Genomic DNA, 23202 nt, shown 5'->3' on the forward strand with positions numbered 1-23202 from the left:
GACCTTTGATTTTGTTATATGGAATTCCTAATATGTAATTAATTACTCTACTACAGATTAGCAACTAACCTCTCCTCTCTTAGAGAGATAGCTAGTATACTGAAATACCAGCCAGTCCAAGATCACAGAAGGATTTGAACCCAGTCTGATTTTTGTTCTATCATATCCACAATACAACAGTACCTCAAGACTGCTACTAGTCAGTACCTAATTTATGTTTTACATTATTTTGATTTTTGCATATCAAATTTTCTTAAAGTACTTCAATTATAGACATTTTACAACTTGTTTCTATTCCAAATTCCTTAGTTTTTTCATCCTGATATTTATCATAACTTTCACATTTCTGTTTGAAAGCCTAACATAAAAATATTCTCTTAAACAAACTATCCAATAATGTGACATAACAAACACAATAATGACACATTTACCTATCTTTTTTGCTCTTTCCTCTTTGTTGTTTTCCTGCAAGAAGGCGTAACTCTTCTTCTGTAGGATGCTGATACCATCGCAAACTAACAACAACAAAAATTCAACAAAATAAATAGTAAACACATCAAAGTATCAAGCTTTTAAAAAATATTGACATTCATTCTAAGTATTATAATAAGCCATTCCTTCTGTTATCCTCTTCACTTAACAATGAGACCATGGCAATAAATAAATTATTGCTTTATTTACAGATTTTACTTATGTGGATAAGATCAAGACCACAGAATTCATTTTAGACAGTATTTTTAATTTTACACTTTCTGGAAGAGTTAAGTCTTACTTAAACTTTTCCCCAGAGAAGTTAACAAGTGCCAAAAAGTGATCAATTTGCATTGCCCATGTCAGTCTCTTACTCTCTTTGATAGGTATCAAATAATGAAACAGGAAAGGAAGCATGGAAACTACATGAACTACAAGAGATAACAAACTGTTAATAATCGAGTTTTCTGTATTATTTACTTCCTAAAAAAAAAAAAAAAAAATTGTATGTATACTATCCAAATAGTTTCTACATGAGAACATGGGAACAGAGTGATTTTAAAAATAAGGGGGGAGGTGCTATTAGGGAGGATATTATTGAAAGGGGGTAGGCAACAAAGGGTAGGTAAGAGCTTTTAGAAATGTTAGCTTGGGGCCAGAATCTTAACTTGCAACATTTATTAGAATCCTTGAACCAATAGACAATTTCTGAACCCCAAGATTATTGTTATAGCTTTGCTCTCTATAGAGTGAAAGAAAATTAATAACATGAGAGAATTATCGTATTAAAACTTGGTCTATTTAGAACTCTCTCCTCATTTTAGTCAAGTTTTCTGGATAAGGGTACATTTGTATAAGCATCAAGCCTTTCAAAAAAGTTAATTACTCAGTATAGAAATATGAAAGATTTTTAAAAAGTAAAATGAACAATATATTAACGATTCAGCATTGCCATTTTGATAAATAGCTGTGTTATGCTATAATTAATGTAAGATATGAAGGATGAGATGCTGTTTGGTTGCCTATACACTAACTGGCCTCAGGCTGCCATGTCTTTTTAAAAAAGTTTGTGTGTTTTTCTTCTGCAGTTACTTCTCACAATTATCAATACAATTGCCTATATATGATTCTTACTTTAATTTTTAAATTGAAATCAGCTAACAAGGATAGTTTTATTAAGTTAATAGGATTGGAAGATGAACTTGAGAAATCTCTTATCAATAAAACACAGAGTCTGACCATTATTTTGGCCTCTCAAGTCCTGCCTCTCTTGTTTTTATTTAAGGTTTGGTTCTTTTTCTCTTAGTTCCAAGTTCTTAGCCTTGTTGTTAAGATGAAGTGAAATATCACTCTATATTAAATACAAGCACAAACATGTCAAAATGAATAATATCTAGAACATTCTTGCCCGTTGATTCCCTCACAGAAGATGATAATCTTAGCCTAACACACCATTTTAGTAATTCTGTTCAAAGGTCTAATGTCAGTAATCAACAATATATACATATATATGGTTCATATACTTCACAAAACTAAACAAAACATCACTTCAATTAACCTATTTTATAATTTTAAAAATCCTAGTTTCCCAGTTTCTTAGAAACTAATTATACAAGGAACTGTGAATAAAGTGAATCTTGAATTTTCAGAGAAAGAAAAAGAGACAGAGAAAGAAATATGAAACATTGGTTAAAATTGCACCATTTCCAAAAAGCTTCCAACCCTAAATATACAACTTAGAAAACTAAAGAAAAATCTAATCTCACTTTTGAATCCTTTTTTCCTCTTGATTTTTTTAAAATAACAACTTACAAAAATATGCAACATTTTCATTTCTAGAAAATGTGCTTATTTTTAAAAATTCAGTTTCTTGTACATATACCTAATAGATCCCTGTTCTTCTCTGCTGACAATTTTAACAAAATACCATGGTCATTTCAGAGAGAGAAGGGAAAAAAATGGCCAAGGCAAGGAGAGCAAGGGTTTCAGGCATCACTTAGGACAGAGCTGAGGTATTTAAACTTTATTCCCATACCTTAGATTATCAATCTCACCTACTGTGCATTTGAATAGTAGGTTTAAAGGAGGAAGCTAATAAATAGGCTCTTAAGATCAGGCAACATGCAAGACAACAGGCAAAAGGAGTCCCAGCAATTGAATATGGAGGCATTTTCATATTTTTCTTTACCCAATAAATGATGTGTCAAATTTACTGTGCATCTGAACAGAGTGGTAGATTTTTGAAGAGGGACATGAGAAAGATGGTAATTCACCAAATGGAAGAGCCTAAGGAGATGGAAGAGGGGGCAAAGATAATGCATCAGGTTGAAGGGCACAATCAGGGAGAGAAAAGCAAGTCTAACAAGGCACTGACAGGGAGAAAAACCAGTACCTTCCCCAAATCCCCATGCAAAACCCACTATTCAAATGTACAAAAAGATTATAGCCTATCACTTACCTCTCCAAGAAGAGAGGGGCCAAGCAAGACACTTCAAAACAAAAAGGAACTTTAATTACAACAGAGTATAATACTCCGTAGCTCTGGATTTTTAGATGGGGTATGGAACAGAATGTTTAGATAAAATAGTCTGTACTGGACAATGTATCATATAAACATCAATTCACTCCATAACTAGTCACCCTATAGTAACGATTTCTTTAATAGGCAGGTGAGTGACCAGGGAAGGATACAAGAAGTTTATCTGTAGGATTATAGAGAATAGCTTATATATAGCTGAAGAACCTAAAAAAGGCAGCATTTCCTGGATAAAGTCCTAATGTTACCAAATACTCCAGTGTTTTTTTTCTTTTGACCAGTTCATAGGAATAAGATATGATAAAAGAGAGAGAAACAAAGACCCCTAAAAAAGTTGCTTAGTTTTTCTAATTGGTCAAAAATTTATTTCCAAACATGAAAAACACCTAAAGTAGAAAAATAAAGTTAAATCAAAGGGAGGGTCATTTCAATTACACAGAATAGTCCCACAGAGGATAGGAGAGGTAAGTTATTAGGACAGATAACATTTTTTAAATTGTATTACACACTTGGCTTGTGCTCAGTAATTCCTATCAATGTTTTATATTAATCTTTTAATTTTAGAATAAAATTAAACAGTTTTCTATGAATATACTACATAAGAGAATATGTGGGAAAAGATGGAAAAAGAAGAAAAAAACCTGTTTTCGATACAATTTTTCCTACTAGCACCTTATAAAGTCTAATATCTCTTCCTTCTCTAAATCTAACACAGAATCGGAAGTTAAAGGAAGTAGTTTAGCTTTAATGGCTATCTATAGTAGTAGATCAAGTTGAGAATTTTTAGTGAATTTCTAAAAGCAAAAATCCAATTGCCTCATATTAAGATAATTATTTGGCAGCTAATGAAACAACAATCATAATTCCAGAATCATATTTTTTGTATACAAAATTCTGAAAGCATTGTTGCTATCCTGAAAAGTTTTCCTTTAAAAATAATTCATCTTTCTCACAAATTAGCTGCATGACCTTGGGAAAGTCCCTTAATTACTCAGTGATACAGGCAACTTTCTATAATATAAGCTACTAAAAGTTGCTCATCTGAATTGGTCAAGAACTAAACTTTCCTTGCCAGGGGGAATAGATCCAGTCAAATAATAATAACATTAATTTTTCATAAACCGCAGTGGGGGAGGGAGGAGTAAATAAGGTCATAAAAGTTTAAATAGTTAATGGGGCAGATTATGAACAAATTACAAGAAAACTGAAATTTCTTATTTCCTTATTTTATTAGCCCTTCTGAAAATGATTGGATTACTTTTTAAACACCTACCATAATTGAGTATAAGCTGGTGGCCTTTATTCCATAAGGGAACAGAGGCTATGAAAGAGAGTACTGCATTATCAAAAAGTAATGACTAACACAATTAAAAAAAGAAGCTCTGAAGTCTACAGAGGAAGACAAAAACAAAAATGCGGCAAAGCACATTTTGGTATGTGTGTATAAATAGATACAGATATAATCACTTTTAAAAAAACTCACAGATATTCAGTATTGAAAGGGATATAATTCTCTAGACCAGAGGTATCCAACTTACAGTTCTAGACTAGATTTTTGAATTCTACTAAAATGTAATTTAGGAAATATATAACAAAATAAAATAAAAATACAATATAACTAATAATAATTTGTAGTCTTCTAAGTCAACATGTAGCCTATAAAGATTCCTTTTTATATGAGTTTGACAACACTGCTCAAGTCCAAAATTTTCATGAAAAAGAATGTATATTTTCTGTTATTATATATGCAACCTTCCAGGGAACTCATTTGGTTTTGAGACAATTTTTCCAAAATCTCAAACCTAAATTGGTCTCTGTAACTTCCCATTACTGCTCCCACTTCTGTCCAAAGAATCAAATAAAACATATTTAATGGTTCTTTCACATAGCAGCCTTTCTGAAAAAAGCTGTTGTGTCAGTCTGCTTTTCTCTAGACTTGACACATCCACTTCCTTCAACCAACTGTCACATAACAAATTCAAGAACCTTCATTCACCTCTGTGGGTTTTACTCTTCTGGACAACCAGACTTTGGACACCAGCTTACCTGTGGTCTTCCTAAACTGCTGGCACCTAAACAATAATGTTTTCACACAACTTATTTTTAATGTTTCTTTATGGTATTAAAAAGTTTTCACTTGACCTATTCCCTCCTCAAACTCCTTAAAACACTTTCAAATTGAAAATTTTTTTCAAAAATTTTTTTCTTTTACCTAGCGGCAACACAATAGTCACAATAGCAGCCATTTTTGTATTGGCAAGGAACTAGAAACTGAGTGGATTCCCATCAGTTGGGGAATGGCTGAATAAGTTATGGTATATAAATGTAATATAATATTTTTCTAGAAGAAATAATCAGGGGCAACTAGTTGGTGTAGTGGATAAAGCACCAGCCCTGAAGTCACAAGGACTTGAATTCAAATCTGGCCTCAGACACTTAACACTTCCTAGCTGTGTGACTCTGGGCAAGTCACTTAACCCCAATAGCCCAATAGGGTGGGAGGGAAGGAAAGGAAAGATCAGCAGACTGATTTCAGAAAGGAAAGGCTTGGAGAGAATTACATGAAGTAATGCTAAGTGGGAGTGACAAGAACCTTCAGAGAACATTGTACACAGCAACAAGATTATGTGATGATCAACATATTGACTTAGAAAACTACAACTTAGTATTAGCTTTGTTGTATTTTTATTTATATTGTTATATATTTTCTAAATTACATTTTAATATAAATGTGGAAACATGTTTAGAAGACTCATACATGTTTAACCTATATTGGATTATTTGATGTCTAGGGAAGGAAAGAGGGGAGAAGGGAGAAAAATTTCGAACACAAGGCTTTGCAAGGGTGAATGTTAAAAACTATCTTTGTATGTATTTTGAAAAATAAAAAAAAAACTATTATTATTAAAATAACATAAAATAAAAAATAAAATGCTATGTTCACAATGCTTTCAAAGTATAATTGTGATCAGAAGATGTGGAGCTGGAAAGCTGGAAAAGCCAAAGCAAAGGATTCTTAACCTGAGGTCCATGAAGCTGTTTTTAAAAGTATTTTTAAAACTGTATTTTGATTTTAATATAATTGGGGTTTTTTTTTTGGGGGGGGGAGGAATAATCACAGATATTTTGTTTTACACATTTTAAATACATCATGAGAAGGGGCCTCTAGGTTTTTAACCAGACTGTCAGAAGAGTCTATGATATAAACAAAAGTTAAGAATCCCTATCCGAGAGTGAATTCTAAGACCTTCACCTTTGAGATTAAAAAATTAAAAACTGTTAAGATTAAATGACTTGCCCAAAGTCACATAGGTGGCAAATTATAGCCAGAATTTGAGCCCAGGGCTCTTCATTCTAATTCTAGCCCTCTGCCTGTTCCAGCACACTTGCTTTCACTTGAGCTAACAACAAAAAAAGTTACAGCTTTTGTCTTCACATTTATATTAAAAATATTAATATTATTATCTAATAAAAACAAAATAAATTTCTCCTTCACCAGGAATTTAAATATTATTCTCTCTCCGATCTTCTGCATTCACTAGGTAAACACCTGCACATTCACTATGTAAACACCAGAACACTTTACAAACTAGACAGTGAAATATAAAAAGAAAGGCAGTAATTTATTCTGACTAAATTCTGACAGTATTCTTGGAAAGAATTTAAGTAGCATCAATAGACTGCATCCAATACCAATTTTGGTATTGAATGCAATATTAAATAGTGCTAAGTCATCTACTTTATAACAAGGTCATACTTTCAATAGACAATAAAGTGTTACAATGTTACAAAGTAATTTCCTCACTTCACTATGAGGTAGACAGGCAAGTTTTATCATTGTAAGTATTCAGATATCATCAACTAAAACTCAGAAAAATGTAATGATTTACTTATACTTCAAACCCTGATCAACTAATTCCACTTTGTTCCATTGACTACAAGTTTATGAACTGTGACACTATACTCATATCAAAACCAAAGGTTTAAATTCTTCAAATTACAAAGAAAATTCAGGAATACTGAAAAGGAAATACAGCAATCTGGATTTTCAGGATTTTCTCCCTAGTAAAACTAGCAAACTCAATGGGCTCAAGGTGATATACTTTATCACATAAAATACATATCAGATGAAGATAGGGAAAGATCACCAAGGACAAAATGTCAGTGAAAGAAAAATTGTAGTCTTCATGAACTGTATATTTAATGATTTAGCAGACATGTCTACTCTTAAAAAAATTTTTTTTAGAGCTAGCAAAACACGAACACACACAGAAGTCATATGTATAAAACAGAGGTGATACAGTTTGATCTGGAGTCCAAAACTTCATTAATGCATTAAGTCCAATTTTATCTGTAGAATAAGAATACATATATTCAAACTCAAATAATTTGGAATTTATCGATAATTTATAAATTTGTCTAAAATTCCTTTTTATCATCTATGAAAAAAGGATAAGTTAAATGAATTAATTATGAAAATAAGGTTACAGAATAAATGTTAAGCCCTCCTAAAAAAATTTACAATTATTATCTAGGCATATAATCTTAAGCCACTTATACATGACCCATAACTATTAAAAGAGATCTTGCAGGCCTTAAGAAAAATCTGTCATTATATTATTGTGATAAACTCTCTAATTTAGACTACCTTTCCTTTTTCTAACAAGACTGAATTAATGGGGCTCTGCAATATTATAAAATAGATTGGGGGGAGAGAGAAAGAAACTGGAGAGAATGCCAATTAGTCAAGATAACTCTGTAGAGAAACATTAAAAGAAATTTTTAAAAAACTTCCCTATCTTTAACAATATTAAATTATCAAGAGAAAAATGGTATCCAGCTGTTTATTCTAGATCTCCATAAAAGGCCCAAACATAAGAAAATGGTGAACAATAAATACATCAAGAGAGTATGGAAATTTCACAAAGATGAAAAACTAGGGGAAATGTTACAAAATAGTAGTAGTTTTAGTTACTGCAATCATAATCTTAACAATTAATAATCACTAAGTATCTACTATATTCAAGGCACTGTGTCTAAGTGTTAAGAAAAGGAAAACAAAAATAAAAGCTTCTGCCCTCAAAGAACTTAGATTCTATATAGAAAACAACATGTTCACAAATTAAGTAACTTTCTCACCTCCATCCTTTCAAATTTGGAACTTTTCAGCAAAACAAATCACAAACTCTACTTTAAGTAGAGGGTAACTGCCATTAACTGGAACAAGTGATCATTATTAGGGAGGAATACGTTTTGACTTGTGCATAATTTAAACAACTTGTCACCATTATAATCTACAACATGAGTTTTCAAGGAAGCTGATACAAATTAAGAATGTCTACAGAACATAGTAAAGTTAAGTGATTCATATGGGAACTGATTCTATTACCTTGACCTTATCAATTTTTCAACTTAATCAAATAATTGAAAAATTAAGAAAAAGATAATTTAAAAAATTTTCCTTTCTTGCCTTTTCAAAAAATTGTGACTGAATTCACATCATTTTCTGAAGTGAAACTCAATTTAAATTTAATTGTTAAACTGAATTTATTTTAAAGTCATTATCAAAATCATTTTATTCTTGACTTACCTGCCATTACAAAGAAGCCATCTAGCAAGAGAATAGTGAGGTAAGATCTTCTGCATGACACTGGCCATTACCATGGTAACAACCAATTGTACACCTATCACACCCTGTGGAAAAAAACAAATTACTAATAAATCAATGCTCAATTAGGGGAGGCAATAGAGCTTTGTTGAGTTTCCTTGAATGAATCTTACATAACCTCCAAATAGTGTTTTTAAAAAACACTTTATAGTAAAGGTCTGTATACTATAGAAATCTATTATAATATTAGGTATTCTACATTTCTCAAGTAAAAGTTGAAAGATTTAAGGTTCTCCTTATTTTCTTCCATAATAAGTTACCAAAGGATCGTATCCAAATATATGAAATAGTCAAGAGGAACCTAAATTTAATAAATGATTTATATGTATAGATATCTAGACACTGTATGGAAATTTTTCTACATAAGTAAAATTTCCTGATTTTTATCTTGAAGGCATAATTTTTTTAATACTAGATTTTTATTTTTCAAAATATATGCAAAGATAGTTTTCACCATTAACCTTGGTAATACCTTGTGTTCCTTATTTTTCTCCATTTCTCTTCCTTTCTCCCTCCCTTAGACAGAAAATAATCTAATACAGATTAAACATGTGTAATTCTTCTGTTTTTTTAAATTATAGCTTTTTATTTATAAAACATACGCATGGGTAATTTTTCAACACTGACCCTTTCAAAAGAAGGCATAATTTTTAAAAGCATTTTGTTTTTTCAACTTATTCTTTTTAATCCACTAAGGATGTCAAACTTTTCCAAAATGACATGTCAATTCAATTGATCCCTGTTCTTCTGGAATATACAATTTATCAATTTCAGTTAATAATCAGGAAATGGTATATAATAGTGCTACTAGATAAAAGACACACCATCCCCAAACCCTGATGCCATCTTCAGTATACATGACACTGATTGCTGATTCCTTTCCCAGGTATTGACTGGAAGACTTATTACTATATAATGAAATTCTATATAATGTTAGCCCTTGATAAAGGAGGCAAAAGCCAATGATACACCAAAATAATCACAATTCCTGAAATTAAATTTCACCTAAATAGCAATCTCATAGCATAATCAATATTATAAATGCTAAAAGGGCAGAATTCAAGGAAAGTATAAATTTTATACTGAACATAAAGAGCTTCTAGGTATTAATTTTTAGAAAGTGACTTTTGTAGCAAATTTTAAATATATCTTCTGCTATATATTAAATTTCCCTACAACCCAAGTTTATCATATCAAAAGAAAAATGTTATAATGTTGGTCAAGCACATACTGAAAATCTATTTGACTTTGTTGTTCTATTGGCATATAATACATCCAGTCAATGTCCCCAAGCACAAAAAAACAAACAAACAAACAAAAAAAAAAAAAAAAAAAAAACTGGCTGGCCATGCAACTTAAAAGTTGCCTTTTTATTGGTTCAATATCAATCATTTAACATGTCGAATAAGGTTTTATATGCTCTAAGTAAATTGTTGTTCTGTCTCTATAGACTAATTTTATGATAATTTATGTATCTTTATCATAAGTTCTTTTTTTAAAAAAACTATCTTTTGTTATACATGGTGCATGCCAGCACCTACAATAGATAAAACCAAAACATTTGAAAAGTCAATAAAATAAGAGAGTAACAAAGACCAATGACGAAATATGTCTACAAACCTGGTCTAAGAACCATTTCTCCAATATAAATGAAACATAATACAACAACTATCTCCAACTTGAATTTATTTCTGAAGATCCTCATTTGCAACAGATTGTATTAGACAATTTCAAATAGTTTCATGGTTCTGACAAAACAAAATCCAAAGAATTTTAAAATCTCAGACTTTTAAAAAGAAATTGTAATAAGACGGAAACAATTCCTCAAAATACTTATACAAAAGTATAAAAGAAAGCAAACCATCACTTTTAAGCACCAATACAACTACTGTGGTTTAAAATATAAAAAAGAGAAAGTAAATCAGAGCACCAGCCTAAAACCACAAAACCAAGCAAATTGATTGATAATAAAAACAGTTGAGATAAATGAAAAAAAAAAAAAAAAATCAAGACTTTCTGGGTAATTGATAAATTTATCAATTAAGCTAAATAAAAAATAAAAAAATGATGGGCTAATGATTTCCTCTCACCAAAGAAAAACTATGGAGACATAGAATGCTTTAAAAACTTTCGAAAAAGGGGATGCCCTCTGACGAGTGAAAATTAACCCTGATTGATGAACCCTCATTTTAAATAAGGAGATAAGATGAAAGCCTTCAGCTACTTTTTCTGTGAACATAGCTTGATCATGAGATGTAGCTGCTTCTAGCAATCTGGACAAAGAAATTCACCTCCACCCAAACAAGTCTGGTTGATTTTCTCCTTCATAAGTGGATCACCCTAAAATCTCTCTAAAGTAAGGAGGGCACAGACTTGATGCTGAGGGCTAAAATTCAACTGGATTAGATTCTGTTTACATTCTAAACAAAAGTAAAATCTCTTCGTTGGGTGTGGTTTAGTCCAAGATTTGCATGTTTTCAAAGGATTAGTTCAATCTCAAGAATCAGCCTGGTCCTTCAGAAATTAACTGACTGACCTACAGAAGCTGGTTCCTGAATGAAAAAATACAAAAGCTGGATCCTAACCAATAAAGTGCTGTTAATATGATAGAAAATAGTTTCTCACCACAAAAATATACTAATAGACATAGAAAAAACTTTTGATAAAACACAATTTCCATTCCTTCTAAAAAACATAAGAACAAATGGAAATTTTCTTAAAATCAGTAATATTTATTTCAAACAAGTGGTAATGAAGAGAAACTAGAAACCTCAATAAAATCAGAGGTTAAGCAAAAATGTTTATTATTACCAGAAACTGCCAGAAATAGAAGGCATAGCAGTATAACATGAAAAAAAGAAACTGAAGGAGTAGGATTGAGCAATGAGGAAACAAAACTATCACTTTTTGTGGCTAGTATGATAGAATACTTGAAGAATCCTAAAATCAACTAAAAAAAAAAAAAAAAAAACTAGGTGAAACAATTAACAACTTTAGCAAAATATAAAGATATAAGCCCACATAAATCATTAGCATTTCTACATATCAACAAGATCTATTAGGAACAGTCTATCTACCAAGACAATCTCAGGATCCATATGAAGATAATTATAAAAAAAAACTTGTGAGATAAAGACAGATGTAAACAAGTGTAGAAATATTCATTGCTCATGAATGATAAAATCAATAGAATAAAACTGAAAAAATTTATAATTCTATCTAAACTAATTTACTTATCAGTGCCATTATCAATCAAATCACTAGGAATGTGAGTTAGCAGTACTAGGTTTCAAACTATAGTGATACCTCAGCACTCTACTTCACAACTGGTATTTGAGACATTTTAAAGAGAAAAAAAATATTTCAGCATTTGCCATCTGCTCCATACTTGTCTTACTTGTTGACTGTCTTGGTTGAGTAGTAGGGATGTGAGATTGGTCAGGAATATTGCCCAGTTCCTGCTGCTGCCACTGCTATTGTTCCTAGGCAGTTCCTCCCTAGCAAAGGCAGCCCTACGCAGAACTGGAGCCCACAATGCTGAGGATGCACATGTCAGGGAGCAGGTGGCAGGGAAGTTCCTGCAGGATGATGTGGTTGCAGCATATAATCTCCTGGCTTCCAAAACAGTAGCACTGAAAGGGCTGACATGCTCATCAGGAGGAAGAGCAGCAGCAGTGGGAGCCCAGGAAAAGGCAACAAAGGACACAAAGGCATAGCTATAGCCTCCTCCTCCATAATGAGTCCCTCTGTCCCTTACCCTCCCATCCTGCTCTGCAGCCCCAACTTAGACTTTGTGGTGTGGGGAGAAATTATAAAAGTCAAGAAGGGAAGAGTTCCAATGGACTGGCTTATTTCTCTACAGCTGGAAGCCCCAATTTCCCAAAAGGGCAAGTGCCACCTGGTACATTAGTACAATTACGTCACTACTAAGGTATTTAGGGGCTGAGAGGACTTGAAATAAATGGACTCCATCTTTGACTATCCTTGTGGGTACCCTGCCTTCATCACTCCTCTACTAAGACTAACAACTCAGGCTGGTCCCAAGATCCTCCAGAGAGCTAGTCTGAACAGTCTATTTTGGCACCCCAACTTGGGGCTCTAGAAAGCACACTACACATACTCATCCTTTTTGCCACTTATATCTTGCCTTCTGGAACCAATTAATAATGAATACCAAGGTATCATTAATGCAATGCTATTGTGAATTGGTCCATCCATTCTGGAGAACAATTTGGAATATGCCCAAACTGCATACTGTTTGACTCAGTAATATCTAGGTCTGTATCCTAAGAATATAGAAAAAAAGGAAAAGGACTGATACATATGAAAAATAGTTATAGTTGCTCTTTTTGTGGTGGTGAAGAATTGGAAATGTGGCTAAAAGTATTACCTAGAGTCAGGAAAAACTCAATTCAAATTTAGTCTCTTACAGTGTGACCCTAAGTAAATCAATTTGCCAGTCTGTTTCAGTTTCTTCATTTGTAAAATGGGATTAAAAATAGCATCTATCTCCTAGGTTTGTTGTAAAGATAAAATGTTATATTTATATTTGTAAATCACAGCATAGAGGTTGGCACACAATAGGCTATGTTTATTGTCCCCTTTCCCATTTATAATTTTATAATTAAAAACAAAATGAGAAAAGAACCACAAATATTTATAAATATTTAGTCATAACTTGTGTCTTGAACTCCAGAACCCCAATACCAACCAACTCTTTGATGACAAATTTGACTGAATGTTGCCATTGACATTTCAGAATCAAACAGCAAAATATTTCTGTTCCCCCTGTCTCCTGAGACAAACATCAAAAAAGAAAACAAACAAATAAACAAAAACAACCACTACCATACAGGCCACTTCAGGAGATAGGTTCTTACTTCATTTAACATCTCCAAACAAAGCCTGATAAGTATGTTGGAATAGAGAATCTTTTTAAAACCTGTATTAGACCACAGATATGCTGAGAAGTCTTACAACTATGAAATTCTATGATTCTATGATCCTTCCAATAAATAGGATTTCTGACTTGATTCCCTGATTCTTTCCCCTACCTCACACCCTTCACTAATATTCATTTTATGGAACTTTTCAATTCTTCTGCCATCCAACTCTCACACCCTAATCTCATAATTGTCATCCTTATTTAAATCCTCTTGTGGGGTTCCCTGTACTAATATGCTAATTTATTTTCCCAATTTTCACCTTGTTCTCCCTCTAATATGGATACCATATTTTCCCCAACAAACAAACAAAAAACCTCCTGTGTCTTCTATTTATTTCTGAGTACAAACTCCTCAGCCAAGGATATAAATTTCTCTATAATCTGACTCCAACCAAACTTTCCAAATTTATTTCAAAATACTTTATATTCTAGCCAGACTGGTCTATCTGATATCTTTAGGACCTTATATTCACACTGTTTTGCATCCTTTTTTCAGATATCTACAAAAACTCAATCTCCTCATTTTCATTTCTCAATCATGGTGGAATTGTAATTTCTATTGCCTTTCTTGAAGAATTCTTTTCGTCAGGGCTCAGCCTAGATATGGCCTCCTCAAGGAAGCCTTCCTAGATCGTCCCAAATTGCTAATGCCTTCTTCCTATATTACCTTTTATTTACTTCTCTGCACACATACCTTATCTCCTAATTACATTTAAGGTCCTTTAATTAGAGAATTTTCATGATTTGTCTTTGTAAGGCCTTGCAAATAAAGGACACTTAATAGAAGTTTTCTCAATAGAACCAAATAGATATGGAATAGGAAATACATAACTTCTATTTTTTGTCCCATCATACAAAAAGGAAATGATAAGATTTTAAGCAAGTATTCTTATAAACACGATATAAAAACTTGTAAAACTTGATAAAAATCAAGTTTTTCACTAAGGTTCCCCCCCCTTCCATAAAAACTACTAAATCGTTCACCAAGTTTTTTTTTTTCTTTCCATAAACTCTTCAAACATTCTTACATAAAAGTTTTAGTAATTATTTTTAAAACAATTTCCCCCAATTATATACTATTTCCTATAGCTCAAATGTCATAGCATTTCTAAGATTTCTGAACTGATTTACTGTATCGTTGTCTATTATGTTTCACATATTAGTTACCAGGGCAACTAGGTGGCACAGTGGATAAAGCACCAGTCCTGAAGTCAAGAGGATCAGAGTTCAAATCTGGTCTCAAGACACTTAACACTTCCTAGCTGTGTGACACACAAGAAGACAATAATTTGAAAATATCTCCAACAGAAAACCTCAAAGAAAACTGCAGTTTGGGCACAAGTCCAAAAAGAATTCTTAGAAGGACTAAATAGATTTTTTTTTTTTTTTTTAAAAAGGCCAAAAAATGATCAAAAACAAATAATAGTGCTAGAGGAGAAATTGGGGAAAGAAATGAGAGCTACACAAAAATCAGATCTTCTAACATCCAATTTAGTGGATGAAAGTAAAACTAGGAATTCACCTTGGATATTACAGATATTTTTGGTAAATTAGTAAATGAGGTACAGAAAATAAAAGCAGAAGATAATATAAGGTGGGAGGAACAGTGTAATAATCATTATATTATTTTTCTTGTCAATCTATTAGAGAAGAACAAAAAGATTCAGCAGCATACATGTCTACAGGGCCAAATTTTCTCTCTTAAATAGTATTTCCCAAATAAAAAAGGTAAAGTGATCTAGTGTTACAGTTTGTAGATAAAAAGGGAAAGCACTAAATTATAGCTCTTCCAACTTGGAAATACAGACATGGATGGATGTGGATGTGTATGTGTCAAAGCTTATGGAAATAACAGGAAATGAAAGTGTTGGGAGCAGAAGGTAGCAAGCAGGTAGAAGGTAGAGAAGATAATGCTTGTTAATTGAAAAAAAAAGTAAAAGAAAAGTTATATTTTTTTAAAAAAGAAAACAAAATCTATTATATCCAAGGACTTATAGCATGCGTTTTCAGTACTTGTTCCAAGTTTTATAAAAGAAGAAATGAGTAAATATTTCCTACTTAGAGATCTTCTTGAATAAATACAAAAGATCATGATGAAATAGTCTCAAAGAATACATTTTTACACATAATGAAAAATACTCATAAGCAGCATGCAATCAATATTTAAGGCCAGTGTTTCTCAATTTCACAGCTGTAACACCCAGCTGGGCAAAGTGCTTGACCTGAGTTCAAATCCTACCTTAGATATTTATTAGCTGTACTATCCTGGAAAAGTCACAAACTCTATTTGCCTACTTTTTCTCAACTACAAAATGGGATAATAACAGCACATACTTCCCCAAGAGTTATTAGGGCAAACACAGGGCATTACACATAATAGGCACTACATAAATGCTTATTTCCTTCCTTTTCCATTCCAAATAGTCTCTGCCCTAGTTTAAGTTCTAAACATGTATTGCAAAAGTATCCTAATTGATATTTCTGCAACCAATTTCTCCCTCTCTCTAATATATCCTCCATACAAGGGTCAATTTGATCTTCCTGAAACACAAAGATCTGACAATATCATTACCCTACTTTAAAAGCTTCGGTAGTTCCCTAAAGGTTCTACCATCAAACATAACAATTTATATTTAGCTTTCCACAACCTAACTCACACTCACCTTTTATTTCATATTACTTAACTTAAAGTATTCTCTGTTCTAATACTGATCTGCTAGCTGTTCCCTACACATTTCTCACTTAATTCTGTGTACAATCTGTCTATTCCCCATATATGGAACTTGCTTTATTTCCACCTCTCCTTTAAAAATATATCTTAGATGCCACTGTTTTAAATAAGGCTTTTCTTAATTCTTTATCCCCTGTTAGTGGTTTCTATCTCTTGAAAATACTTTTTATTATTTTTTATTTACTTATCTATATTAATGATATAATTTCCCATTAGACTTGGACAGGTAAGGATAATTTCATTTTTAGTTTTTAAATGCCCTCTGTCTAGCACATGTTATGTCTATTGTTCAGTCATTTCAATTGTGTGTGACTATTCACATCCCATTTGTTTTTTGTTTTTTTGTTTTGTAAAGATACTGAAGAATCCGAACTGAGGAAGTTGAGTCTTCCTGACTCTAGGAATGACACTCTTAGCCACCGTGCAACCTAGTTGCTTTATACACAATAGTCAATATATATATTGTTTCTTGGATTTAATTACATTAACCTAAAAAAATTAATTACATATACCATAAACTTAATCTTGAAGAAATCAGGTGTGTATGTACACACACACACACACACACAAAATCATGAAACTAAGCGTGTTAAACAATTAAACAACACTATACTTAGAGCAAACTTACTTCACATAAAAATAACTGCTAGTAATTAAAAAATAAAAACAAATGGCCTAAACATGCAATAATTATGTCTGTGGCCAAAAATCTCAATGATATTGTCTCAACTAAGTATAATATGTTAAATATAATATAATGTTATCTATGTTAAGATATCGATGAAAAAAATGATGGTTTTTTTGATAGAAAATTATTGTGGCTGTCACTTTGAAATCTTAAAAAAAATTTTAAAATGGAAACTAGTGATGTTTGACTTCAGGCAAAAAGGGATAAAAAAAAGAAAAAAAGAGGATATGATAGAGATACTTCTCTGTACAGAAAAATAGAATGCTTATCATAACACAATATAATATGCTAGCTATATTTTAATCACTTTTAAGGTCTTCAAATTAATGCTATGTATAGTTTTTTAAAGGAATCGCATCTGAAATATAAAAACAAACTAGTACCAAAATACTATTTGTACCTCAACAATATAAAGGAAATATATGGATCTCTTGGCTACAAATCAAATGTTATACTAATTGCTGATTGCTTCGGCTAACAGGTCTTATCTTGATTAGAAGCTACTTGTAATCATGAATGAAATTATTGGTATCTCAAAAACATTTGAAATTTATTAATATACTACATTTCACATAAAAGAGGCAATCTCAGTCTACTCTATATGTAAACATTGTGACCAAGGGATAAAGCTTTAAACAAGAGGATAACACCTAAATTTGCAGACTTCTGTTGTTAACTTTAGATAGAATCTACTTGTAATACTGCATTATACTACTTTCCATATGTTCAAAATAAGCAGATATAATATATAAGCAGTGCATGAAAAAAAACCCAAAAATTTAAGTAGAAAAACCTATTTGATTATATTTCATTCTTTTATATTTTAAAGCTAAATATTATAATTGATAACCACAATTATTATATATTTAATAAAATAAACCTCAAATTTCAGCTTTCCTCTATAAATTTTGAAAAGTTAAAAAAGCCAAGACAAGTAAATATAATAGAATATCATTCATTACATATTAGAACAATCAAAATGTTGAGTTAGATATATTTTGATGGATATTAAATTGATTGTCAGGACTTAAATATGGATTTTAGATAAAACTACCAAGAGCAATGGAGTGTGTCCTTTCAATTCTACCACTGACTGTGCCCTTGAATGAATATTTTTATCTTTGCATTTTCTTTGGCTGTAAGTTAACAGACTGAATTATATGATTTCAAACTTTTCAACAATAAATATTATATAATTTTAAGAACTAAAATGAATTTATGAACTGTCTTAGAGACAGTGAAATTTCTGAAAGTGAATTTTTTTTTCTTTCCTCCACTGATTCTTTTTAAAAAGTTGAAATTTTATTTCTGTCAATATAGAGAACCTCATCAATCAATCAACATTCATTAAGCCCCTACTATGTATCAGGAATTGTGCTAAGCACTAGGAATAAAAAGGGAGGCAAAAAATAGTCCCTGCCCTAAAGAATTCACAATATAATGGATACAATATACAAATAAATATACAAACATAAAGAGAGATATATACAGAACAAACACAAAATAAAAGAAGGAATGCAATAGAATTCTTGTGTCAAGAAACAAAAAACATTTCATGGGGAATCAAAATGATTACAATAATTCTAGGAACAATGAATTGGAAACTAGGAGAACTTTTGGGTTTCCTTAAGTCCTGGACCCAACCAAAATATTTTTGTTTTGGGGCACAACACCCAGGACTTGTTTTGCATACTCTCAAGCATGTGTAATCTGGAGTTCCAATTTTATTGCATGTTTACATTTACATTTGTTTCAATCAAGATTGGTCAACTGTGTAAATAAGATTCATGTTCAGATAACCTTGTCAAAATCCTATATTATAAACCTTTTAAAACCTGGAGAAAGAATCAAACCTTTTCTGACTCATTCACCTTTGCCAAATGATAACAATAATACCAATAACTTTTATACGCCTTGAAAGAACCATTTTCTAAAGTTTGTTCTCTTCTAGATGCATACACATGCATGTAGAATACTCTCAACCATTTTGTAAAGTTAGAAAATATTCCACAACAATATCACATCAATTTAGTTCCACAGTTAATAACAGGTGTGGAGAACACAAGACACCACTGTGTAGATTTGCTAAATATAAAATAATAAACAACTAAGAAGGTGGAGCAAAGAAAAATCTTAAAAATTCCTTCAAGAAAAGTTTCTCCTATGTACATGTAAAAGTTATAGAAAATTGTATGAGTGATGTAACAGGTGAAATAATTTTGTTCTATGTCCCTCTGATTATTAATAAGGGAACAGAAGAAGTAGATGTTCTGTCATCAAAAGGATGTCATTGTCATGGAGGGGAATCTAGTAGTGTGGAAATATAGCTAGAACCATATAAAATGTAATTGGGAAATGTTTAACAAAATAAACATGCAACACATATAAAGCTAATTTGTGCTTTTGTAAGTCAATATGCAATTCAGTAGGGATCCATTTCTGAGTCTGAAAATATAGTAGTTGAGTCCAAATGCAAGATGGATTCTTTCTACAGACTAAAACATTCTCCAGATTTTCCAATTTACTGAAAATACTGTTCTAATTGTAGTAAGCCTTAGAAACTGAAGTTTCCTAAATGAGATCTATAATTATTCTACAATTTTACCAAGTATCCAAACTGGAAAAACCAAGTAGAAAAAAGGAGGTCTACCATTCTGACAATAAAAAGTCATTATATGGAAAAGTCATACAACTTGTCCATAGTACATATGTATAATAAGGCAGATGTGGTAAACTCATAATGAAACATGCAGACCCATCACTGGATAAGAAAAAGACTGGAATGTCTTTAGAAAAAGTTTTTTTTAAGGACTATAAGCTTCATCTAACATAAAAGCAATCTTTCAGGCAATATTTTTTCTAGCAATTCTATGTAACTACAAATCATGGAATATGATAGTCTCTAAAAAAGTTAGAGTTGTATATTATATAAAAGGCAAAAGTAAAAGTAAAAAGAGAAATGAGCAGACTATAATATATCTCCAATGAACTCTAAAGTAAAAGATATCCAAAATGTATGGTTAAATGAGTCTACAGATTGATCACAAATTGAAAGCAAGGAATATTCATTCCACCTTCTATTCAGTCTACCTTCTTCACTGATATCCTCAGATTTTCAAGAGGAAGCCAAGAATTAGGTAGGCATAAACAAGGGTTACTATGAATAAGCAGCAGTGCTTGGACTACAACTATATCCTAGAAAGGATCTATATCAAAAAAAAAACCCAAAGAAACAAAGTAAAGTATATAGACAGACCATTGTGGAAGTCAATAGGTTTCCATTCTATAAACAACATAATAGAGTATATAAGCTGGGACAAACTCAGTCAGAGACATTCATTCCATCTCCCACCTTTATGGTGTCTAGCTTGTCCTCCTTCATTTCTCCACTGAAACCAAGTCCCATCTGAAAGACCTCGAGAAAGCTAGCCTGAGCCCCAGGCAAGGAGAACAGATTGTGAAGGAGATAATAAAGAATTTGGACTTTATCCCTGGCTATTCTCATGATGATTACTCTGCTGAAAGGAAGGCTGGTCCAAAGACCTCCAGAAAACCAACCAGAACATTACATTTTGTCGTCTGAACGTGAGACTAAGGATTTACACTCAGAAGTCCAAACTGACACAATCCTGAGTTCAGTGAAAAAGTCTTCGTGATCCATAAATTAGGGTGAGTACAAAAATAGACAAGGAGGAAACTTTGTTAAGGGCTAAACTAGTGTTTCAGCTGAAATGGGACAAATGTTTAGAAAACAGCCTTTTCCACCGCAAGCAAAGTATGTAGAAAGCAGTTAAGACTAATTAAAAAACCAAGGTTTGATTGTAACTTGGGAGTAGAACTTTGGACTTTTAGAAACATTACAGTACTTGTCTCCCTGGTTCTCTAAGGAAGAAGAATTAGAGCCAGACAAGTGGAAACTAGTAGGAGAGCAATTAATTGAATATTACAATGATAATCGCCCTGATTCAATTCCTAAAGAAACATTCTATACATATAATTTAATATAATTGTCTTTAGGGAATTACATAAGTTATAGAATAAGGAAAAAGAAGAAAGTGCAGGAGGGAGACTACTAATATAATAGTTGAAAAGCATGAAGAATTAGATTAAAAAGGAGTTAAATACAATGCTGATGAAATTAAGGAATGTGGTGCTTCACAGCAGGAGCCATTAGGGCATTTCCCCATCCCCCGACCTATCCCTGTCAATTAACCCTTCATGGGTAGAGGGAAAAGGGGAAGGGGCAGTGACACAATCAGCACCATCCATGCAGCAGCTTTGTCCACCCCCATGACAAGATTACAAAAGGCACTAGTTAAAGCTTAAAAAGGACAGGCTATATCTGATTTAATAGAAAAAAGGAGAAGATACACTCCTTTTGATCTGGAAATTATAAAATATTTGAAAAAGGGTTGCACTCTTTATGGGGATACATCGTCTTATGTTAAAATGGTATTAGAGAATTTGGCTTATGAAGTCTTAACCCCATGTGATTGGAAATCTATAGCAAGGACATGTTTAGAACCTGGACAAAACCTGTTGTGACTTTCTGAATATAGTGAACTCTGTAGAATACAAGCCCAATGAAATAGGCAAACTGGAGTTAATATACAAATCACCTTTAACCAACTAGCAGATAAAGGTCAGTATGCAGATGCTTTAGCACAAATTAATTACCCTTTGATAGCATATAAGCAAATTGCTGCTGCTATCAAAGCATGGGGCACTCTCCCAGGAAAACAATATAGAGGGGAAGCCTTCACAAAAATAGAGCAAGGTCCAAATGAACCATTTGCTGATTTTGTGGGACGTCTGTAGACAGCTGTCATACAAACTATTGGTGAAAATGAAGCAACAGGAATTACAATAAAACAACTTGCTAGAGAAAATGCTAATGAAGTTTGTAGAAGAATCATACTGGGACTACACAAAGATGTTCCTTTAGAGGAGATATGCCACACTGGGCTATACCCAGGTTATGATGCAGAACATAGGAAGACAGGATCCCTCCTGGCAAGGGACTTCCAAAGAGATGCTTTCAATGTGGTAAAGTAGGACGCCTGAAAGCTCAATGTTGGCAGAGATACAATGAGAGGACAGGGTGAGAGAATAAAACCCAAAACCCTGTGTCCAAAATGCAACAGAGGCTTCCACTGGGCCTCAGAATGTAGACTGACCCAGGGAAATGAGAGGCAGGGCCCTGCTCTAAGACCTCAAAGAACAGGTGGGGAATGATGGCAGCTGAGATTACACCCAGAGTCTTTAGAACTTCAGTACTCTGATATGATCAATCAGTTGAAAAGCAATCCAATGGGAAAAAAGGAATTACAATTGGGTAGAATACAGAAGAACAGTGTCTAGTGCGAGCAGCTTCAATATAATCTCCAGGTGATGTGGAGAAACCCACAAAGTGGTGAATGAAAGGGACCAGATAGGTTAATTGCTTAGGGAAGAGGGTTTTCTTATATTTCTACAGATAGAGAAGGAGTCAGATGGGTGCCGAGTTGTATTCTCCTTGTCCAAGAGACAAGGAGACAGTACATGTCTCTCTCTTCAGAGAGAGAGAGAGAGAGAGAGAGAAAGAGAAAAAAACCTCGAAACAAAGGAGAAGACCTAAGAAACATCTGACACTGAAAGAGCATGGCTGATATTGAGACTGTTGCAGGACTTTAAAACCCGCAGGAATCATTGGATTCCCTGAGATGAAAAATTGTTGATAAGACTGTTGCAGAACTTCAAAATCAGCAGGAATCATTGGATTTCCTGAAACATGATAAGACTATTGCAGGACTTCAAAGCTTACAGGAATCATTGGATTCCCAGACACATGAAGTAGTGGACAATAGATTGGTTTTGGGCTATTTCTAGAACTTAAGGACATGTATAATTCCTCATGTTGATTCATGTTGTTACATCACTACTAGTCTGTGTTACTTGTGTAATACCTCCCATGTTGATGGATTTATGTATACCTGTTTCAAGTGAGACCCTTCAGAAACCCGCTAATCTGGTTTGATTCCCCATTTCCGTTTGGTGTTTTCATCTCCTTTCCTGAGATGTCAGGAAGGGCAGTGATCACCTCCTTTTTTGATGTTTTTACCCCCTTTTCTGAGAAGTCAGGGAAGGGTATGATCACCTCCTTTTTGGGGTTCTCACCTCCCTG

The 23202-nt window shown here is 32.7% G+C and overlaps 1 protein-coding gene across 1 annotated transcript in view; it reads right to left on the reverse strand.

Annotated features, from left to right (window-relative positions):
- TMEM161B (transmembrane protein 161B) overlaps positions 1-23202 on the reverse strand; it is a 97357-nt gene that overhangs the window by 49716 nt on the left and 24439 nt on the right. The window contains exons 2-3 of the mRNA XM_003759855.4: positions 8598-8701; positions 432-515 (exon numbers count right to left, since the gene is read on the reverse strand). Coding sequence (XP_003759903.1) covers positions 432-515; positions 8598-8701 — 188 coding nt within the window. The remainder of the gene's footprint in view (positions 1-431; positions 516-8597; positions 8702-23202) is intronic.

Source organism: Sarcophilus harrisii, chromosome 1, assembly GCF_902635505.1.
Source record: "Sarcophilus harrisii chromosome 1, mSarHar1.11, whole genome shotgun sequence".
In the NCBI taxonomy this organism is placed as follows: domain Eukaryota; kingdom Metazoa; phylum Chordata; class Mammalia; order Dasyuromorphia; family Dasyuridae; genus Sarcophilus; species Sarcophilus harrisii.